Below are 7,945 nucleotides of genomic sequence, written 5' to 3' on the forward strand. Positions count from 1 at the left end.
TGAGATTCTGAAGTTGGCGTGGGTTTTTTTTGTGTGTGTGGTTCGCTGGCTTTTGTTGTGGGTTGTTTTTTGTGTGTGTGTGTGGTTGGTTTTTTATTTGGCGTTTTTGTTTGTTTTTCTTCTCTGCCCTCGGTGCTTCAGAAGAGCCCGTAAGGTCTGTAGCTAGAGAGAGAGAGACTGGGGGAGGAGGAGGAATTAAGGAAGGGAAAAGATGGCGAGTTGCAGGAGCAGCGTGGAGAAAGCAGCGTTTTTGTGCTGCCTTTTGCTGGCGATGGGGAGCTTAATCTCTTGCGCCCGGCCGGAGGAGAGGGAAGAGCAAGAAGAGCAGCGCTCCTGTCACGGTGCCTTTGATCTCTACTTCATCCTGGATAAGTAAGTGACAGTCGCATTTAAAAACGTTTATTCACCCTTCAGTGCCTCCTTGAAGCAGCAGGGACGTTGTTTCCCTCCTCCCCGGGTACCTTCCCCCACCTCCCCTGATGCCGAGCATGATGTATGGGGCAAGGTCCTTATTTTTGCTCCCCAGAACTTGGACGTTTCCCAAGCAGAGCATTTAGAGGAGCACTGTGCTTTATCCAGGGTTAATTGCATATGCAAACCCGGGAAATCAGGTCGCCTTTAGGTTGTAACATGTGGTGTGTGGACTGTGAGTGTTGGATTTGAGGGCACCTTGGTCAGTGCCATGCAGCATTTCTGGAATTTCGGGCTAAGCGTTAACATGTCATCTGTGGGATTTCGCAGCAGCAGGGCTGTGCAGACCTACCTAAAATTAAGACTAGGTTGCTTGTATTAGTGGTTGCTTTTTTAAAGACTCACTATAAGGTTTTATAAAACTTGTTTATGCTCGACTTCTTTGGAATAGTCTAAGCCTGTGTTTGAGTTACATCCATTAAAACAGGTTGGCAAACATTTTTTCTTTAATACTGTGTTAGCCCAATTTGAGTATGGCCAGAGGGTATGGTTAAGCTCACATTTGTAGGCGTGTTATAGCAAGCACTAGCAGAGGGGTAAACTCATGCACCCACAGGTGTTTTTCAGAAGGCATTAATTTGTTTCTTCTTCTGCACTGCTCTGGCTTGACTGCCAAGGGTGAAAGTCAAGGAGTAAAGTGTTCATCTCCCACATATACTCCGTGCGATGGCTCTGTTATCTAATACATCCTGTATTACGTATGTGACAGGGTATTATGAAAGACTGAAGCCTTTTCTTCATGAAAGAAGCCAGGTATGAGGTCCATATTGTGATATTTCCCAGTTAGAACTGTTCAGTCCCCCAGGACTTCTGCGCAGCCTGCATGTGGCAAAAAGCCACCCTTGTTCAGCAGTCAGTATATTTCCATATTCAAGAAGAAGAAAAAAAGTGTCATTAAGTAGCAATTCTGGTTTTAGAGCAAAAGGATCTGAAGACCAAAGGCATTCTGCATTTCTAAATGATGCACTAACACACCATGTGGTCACTGTTTTGTTTCCTTTCACCAAGAACTTGTTCCTGAAGACCCTTGCATCTAGGAAGAGCTCTGCAGGGAGTTCATTCTCAGATTCTTTCTTGCCAGGCTTTCAAGAAGTGAATGGTGCTGTTATGCTCACTTCCCCTATTGAATTCCCTGGCAATATTTGTTCTCTCTGTGACATGATGCCCATCTCCTACAGTGCAATTTCCTTGTTGATGTTGTATTGGGGAATCAAGGCAGAGAAGAGAGTGATTTACTCAAGTACCAATACATCAAGCAGTTCAGTAAGTTGGCTGTGTACGCAAGTTTTACTTCAGTATTGTGGAGATGAAATCATATGTTTTCCTTGGCTCATGTGCTATCCACTCAGTACAGTGGTCCACTGGAGACTGAACCTGATTATGGCTGAAGTAAAAGTCGTGAACATCAGTTCCGATGGGAAGATCTCTTGCTTTAGTTGCAAGCTGAGTGTTGGTAACCTCTGGGAGTCATACTAAACAGTTCCTCTTCAGTAAAAAGCTGTAGTAAGAGTTACTTGGACCCGAGTGGCTTTAGAATCCATCCCTGCTCCTACCAAGTCTGTCGCAATGGGGTGGCAAAGCAGCTTTTCGCCTCAACGAGATGGCATCACAATCCATTTGAGTAATATTAAAGTGCCAGATCTTAGGGGCCATAGCTCCTGTGCCGGCTAGTCCCAGCTGTGTTCTGTGGCATCTGGGACAGCACAAGGAGCTTTATGGAGGCAGGGAAGATCGACTGAGTGGATAGACTCTGTGTCTTGGGACAGTTCATCAGAAAGGAACTAGACAATCCATTAGTGTTGAAGAAAGGTCAGGGTATTTCTGGCAGGGAGAAGGCAGGAAGCCAGTCAGAAGCAGCTGGTCAAATTTGAAAATTAAGTGAATAGTTTTAAAATTTTCTTTTAGAATTGGATTCATCCTGATATATATCTGGGAAACATTCTGGCTCTAATTTCTAATGGGAGAATCCCAGAAAAACCCAGCCCTAAACACCACAGAGTATCCCCACATGGCCTGGGCATTGCCTCCGTTCGCTGGTGCCTTGCCAGTCTGCAGTTAGATGTATTCAGTCTTAATTAGCTGATTAACAATGGGATTGAAGCACTGGCTCTGTGAAAAACTCCAGGCTTTAATCCTGTGACCCTGTAGTGAGCTCTTTAGCTGAATGGCAGGCCCTGTCTCTAAAGTCAGGCTGAGCGACCCAAAATGACTTTAAATCTGTTTTGCTTTGCTTCCCTGTAGAAAAATGTAATCTCACATCAGTAGGAGGCAAATGGGAAGAAGACAACAAACCTTTCTCCTTATGCATGTAAGCACTGTGTGTTACTGCAATGACTTTATTGGGGCATGATTTTTCCTTTCCGTTCTGCCAGGCAAAGCCTGTAGGGATTTAATCCTGCAGGCAACAACCATCGGATGGAAAAGATCATCTGCTGGTGAAGTTATTGGTATAATGTATGCCCTGCCAATTAGAAAAAGAAACTCACTGATTTATTACAGTTTTTATCTGCCTGAAGTTGATTGCAGCCCTTTACGTTAACTCCATGGGATAGGAAAGATGAGAGTGGTGAACTAAGCCTTGGGCACCCGAGAGGCTGGCACGGTGAAAATGAAAAGCACCATGTGTGGGAGGGAGGCCGGCCACCATCCTCCTTAGGGTTGTCAGACTGTGCCACAGCCACATTAGGACTGCTGTGTCTCTGGGCTTGCTTAAATAAGCAAATCTCTTGAAGCTAGGAGAACTGGACATGTGCTGGCCGCAGAGGCGGCTGCTGCAGTCTTGTGCTGTCTGTATGTCGTACTTTGCGAGTTTTATAGACTTGAGTTTGTTTGGAGGTACAGTAGAAGGCTTTAAAGTATCATACTGAAGCAGCAGGAAAAAATCTGTGGCTCCCTCTGCATGAGGTAAGACAATGTACAGTGCAGTTGGCACACCCGTCTCCAACTGGCGTGTGGTTAAGATCAAGTCGCATGAGATATTGAAGTTCTCCTGTTTACTTTTAAACAAGCATAGCTCTTAAGCCCGTCATAATAGATACCTGAGTACTTCTCACTGGCTTTGGTTGCTTCATTTGCTTTGGTTGTCCAGGTGCATAAAGAACTTGTTTCAGTCCCATCCCAAACTGCTGAGGACACGTCGTTGTAGGGATTTACATACTTGACTGTCAGGTCTTACAGAGATATCCTTGTGCTTGAGTATGTAAATAACTCCCTTTCATCCCTCTCGTGCTGTTAATATCCAGCTGTTGTTTGTAATCATAATGAAATGCACTTGCACAGTGGAAAGGATGACTGACCTCTAGTGTTTTCTAATTATAACAGTGCCTTTTAGCATCGTTTTTTTTTTGTTTATTAGTGCAACAAATAGAAGCCCTTTTAAAGTAAGGACTTATAACTACTGTAAGTATCTGCTGCTGGTGATGCTTGACATGAGAAATCTGAGCTGCAGAGCTGTCTGTATTTTTATGTTTACCAAATATGAGGAAATTTCTTTGATTGTTTTTTTGACTGTAGGATAGGATAGGAAATGGGAAGGAGGGAAGAATGCGAGATAGTCAAAAGTATTTTCTCATTTTTCTTGCTGGGATGTCTGTGAAGAAATTGTTTGGATTTTGAGGGGAAAATGAGCTGCACAGCCTTGGGAAAATTTTTTTCTTTTTCCCCTACACAGATGAAATGTTTTGCGTAAGGCCCTGGCTGATTATTTCTTTTAGCAGTGATTTTTGGGAGGAAGGCTGGCCTAACTACCCTTTCTCCGCTACCCCTGAACTTCTGGGTAGTCCTTCTTCATGGTACTCCCTATTGCCTTTTACAACAGTTTGCTTCCTCTCCTGTGCTCCCAAGAGCATCCATGTCAACAGCAACTTTGGTAAAGACATCAGTAAACTGTGGCCAGCCTCACAGTTGTAATCCATTTTCCAGCTGCATCTCTTTTAAACTTGGTAAGCCTTACTCCAGAGGTGAACATTGCTGGTTGGGAGCCGGTGGGGAAGAGCACAACTTCTGATTAGATGGGAAATTAGTTACTCTGTCCTGTCTCCTCCTGGCGTTGGTTTTTGAATCTGTGTATGCCTCCACAACTTTACCTTGGAAAGCCAATTTTGTGGGGGAGGGAGATGTCAGGAGGGAAATAGATTGATGTTTCCTACTTCACTTCAGGCGAGCCAAAAAGCCATCAGAACAAAAGGCATTTCGAGAGCTGCTATTCTGGGCCAGCTTTTGTCAAGTTAAGGCAACTATAGTGAATTACTGATCTCCACATACCTTGGTTTTTTTCACAATATCCCATATTTAAAGCACACAAAGAGTGTTTGGTAAATGCATTTTGTGCTCCCTCCCCCCTAGATGATTTCCTTGCCAATGATTTGAATGAATTTAGCACTCATGGATTACAAGTACTAGTGAGACCAGGTATTTTTGGCTTTAGGCTCTCACTGTAGCCTTCTGCCTTTCTTCCTGTGGTCACATAGTCCCAGGCCAAGAGCGTTAGGATGTAACTGTACCTGTGGGAACTTCTGCAGCTTCTCTCCCCACACTGTCTCAGTCTGACCGTGTTCTATGTGCTGGTTTTATGCAGTGTGTGAGGAAGGGAAGAGTATGGCTAACAGTGTTGTGGTTGGAAATCAGACTGCTGGCAAAGATAGGTGCCTGAACACATGTTCTGTCACCTAAGTTAATTGCATTTGAAAATCGTGCATTGACCTAAACCACTGCTGAAATCCCTTTTCTTTAAGCAAGAATATCTACTTACTGCAACCAGACTTAAGTTCATCATAAGATGTAATACTTGAGGCAGGTTAGCTGCCTGTTGAGATCGAGAGAAGTTGTTGTCTGAACAAAAGAATCATAGAATCATTCAGGTTGGAAAAGACCCTTAGGATCATTAACCCTACTCTACAAAGCTCGCTCCTAAACCATATCCCTGAAGTATCAGCTTTGTTCCTTAGATGGCATTGATTGCCATGCATGTATGTTTAAAAATGATTGTTTCTGTTTGTCTTCCTTCTTTGCTGACTTCCTCTCCCCTTTATAATGTAACCACATCATATAATGACACCTCTCATACTCTCTTAACTGCCCATAAGCAATATTCTTTATTGTTTTCAAAACATAATCGGTTGGTATTTTGCCTTCGCATCTTTCTTTGTTGTGGTTATGTTGCAGCCAGTGCTCTGTTTCTCTTACAACCAGGTATAATGGCTTGGAATGTTCCAAAGCAAATTTTTACTCAGCTTCAGACATACCTGTGTTATTGGTAACAGGTTTTATTTGTTTGTATTTTGTCTGATACCATTCTGCCAGATCTGCTTTTTTGGCAGGAAAAAAATATTCAGGAAAACCAGTTCTCTTCCCTTCCGCCCCAAGAAAAAAATTCTTTGTAAAGCACAAGGCAAATCTAATGGGTAGTGGTTATTTGACATAAAATGTGTACAGTTAATGGGAAGAAAAAGCCATGGCAGCTTGTCATTTGCAGTCTATTTATGCATGTAACTAAATCTGATTTATTTGGGGCTTGAGCCAAGGAAGTAAACCGTAAGATTCCCACTGACCTACGATTTTTGTTTGTGTGTGCTCAGTGATTGAGAATTTCATTACTTTTGTCTGAGCTTGCAGGCCAAAGGCTGGTGTGAATTGTTTGTGTGAGGAGTAGGACTGAACCTTTTCCAATCAAATTCAGGGAAGATGAATTGACTCCTTCACAGCTTAGGGGTTGTCTATGATTGCCACCTTGTTAAGAGCGTTACAGCGTGGCTGGGATTGAGCACCCTGCTTTGCTTCCCTTATGCTGAAGAAGACCGGAGTGCTGAGAGTGTGTCTTCCAGCCCTGATGCTGCTGAGAGCAGCTCTGGAGCTTTGCAGGAATATCTGAAGTGGTTGAATACAGTCTGGGCATGGCTTCTGAATTTCACTTTGTGCACTTTTCTTAGCTGGGAATGTAGGAGCTAGCACCAGGTGGACAGGACTTGTGGATTAGATGCATTACTGTAGCAGCAATGCTTTGAGGCGTGACTTACAGAATTCTGTAATATTACTGCGGGCTTTGTCAGTAGTTTTATAGGAGAAAACCCATTTGTAAAATTAACCAGTTTGAACATGAAATCTTTTGGATTCAAGTACTTTGGATCCTGTGCTTGGGGTGCTGTCCTAGGGCTAAAATCCATTCTCTAGTCACTTTCGTGCATCTTCCCATCCCCATTCCAGCCCTTGTCTTGTCCATTAATGTTACAAGTACTCTGAAGCAAGGACTGTCTCAGAATGGCTGTCTGCGCCAGTGTTTCTAATTGCCGCTGGAGCAGATAATACAAACTAGTCCTTCCTTGCCTGGATGAATTACTCAGTCAAGGTCCCTTCCATGCTTGCAAGAAGCATTGTTTGGGAGAGGAGGATTCTTGTCACTTTGAATGCTCTGCTGGCATTCAAAGGGAGCAGAGGGGTGGATGAACACGCGTGCGTGTCTGAAACCACAACAAACTAGAGGCCCCAGGGTTTGCTTTTATTGCAGAGCCATTATTAGCCATGTTGCAAGAATTCTGTCGTCTACAGTGTGGTTGTGTCCACAAAGAGCTCTTCAAATAACAACAAAACTGCCACGTTTCTGAGCAACAGACTATATACAGGGTCACCATTAGCTCAAGGGGAGAGAGACTTACAGGGACCTGCAAACTCGATGGGTGTTGTAGTCCTGTGACACCATACTCGCACTGAACCCAGCATCAGTAATAATGGGTCTGGTTTTTGCTCCAGGTTCTCTGGAGATGCTGGCTTCAGCTAATCTGTAGCAGAGGCAAATGTGCATGGGGTGAAATAGGATGAGGGGCAGCTCTTTAAGGGGTTTTCCTTTCTCACCTTCAGCAGGGAGGAGAGCTTTGGGTCTTGCTCCCTTCACTCTGTGTACATGTGGCAATAAAAATATTGAATGTTCGAGTAGTGCTGGGCTTTTATCTTTCACTGCTAAGATATAGATCTGATGTATATTGCACTAGGTTGATCTGTGTAGGCTCCTGGCAGTGAGTTTAGCTGTAACTGTGAATCCCATATGCCCTAGAGCAGGCATTTTATGACTGACCCTTCTGGTTTTCTGCCTGCTAAAGTAACTGGGCTTAGAGCAGCACCCCATATGCCAGGGTTGTCCTGCCTGATTTCTCTGGGCTCCAGCTGGGAGCCTCTTGGGAAAGAAGAGTTTTCCCTCCCATCTCGCACTTTGCTGTCTTCACAAACAGCAGTGAAATACCTCAGACTGGGGTAGGCGTGACTGTAACATAGCTTGCTCCTTTTATACTGACATAGAGCTCTGCTAAGCTGGAAGGAGTCACTCCAAAGTAAGCAGGAGCAGAATCAAGCCTTGCAATCACATCACTTCCTTCCACCCCCAGAAAGACTCACTGACCTCCTCTTTTCCCCTCCCACCAAGCAGCAGCAATGGGAAATTCAGGAAAACAGCAGCAGGAGCTGCAGCAGCAGCTGGCCCCCCCGA

At 44.2% G+C, this 7,945-nt stretch overlaps 1 protein-coding gene across 1 annotated transcript in view; it reads left to right on the forward strand.

The window, feature by feature from the left end:
• Positions 1-271: 271 nt before the first annotated feature.
• LOC104270460 (anthrax toxin receptor 1-like) overlaps positions 272-7,945 on the forward strand; it is a 56,574-nt gene continuing 48,900 nt past the window's right edge. Inside the window, exon 1 of the mRNA XM_009864845.1 lies at positions 272-372. Within this exon, the coding sequence (XP_009863147.1) occupies positions 272-372 (101 nt within the window). The remainder of the gene's footprint in view (positions 373-7,945) is intronic.

Source organism: Apaloderma vittatum, unplaced genomic scaffold (assembly GCF_000703405.1).
Source record: "Apaloderma vittatum isolate BGI_N311 unplaced genomic scaffold, ASM70340v1 scaffold2962, whole genome shotgun sequence".
Classification (NCBI taxonomy): Eukaryota; Metazoa; Chordata; class Aves; order Trogoniformes; family Trogonidae; genus Apaloderma; species Apaloderma vittatum.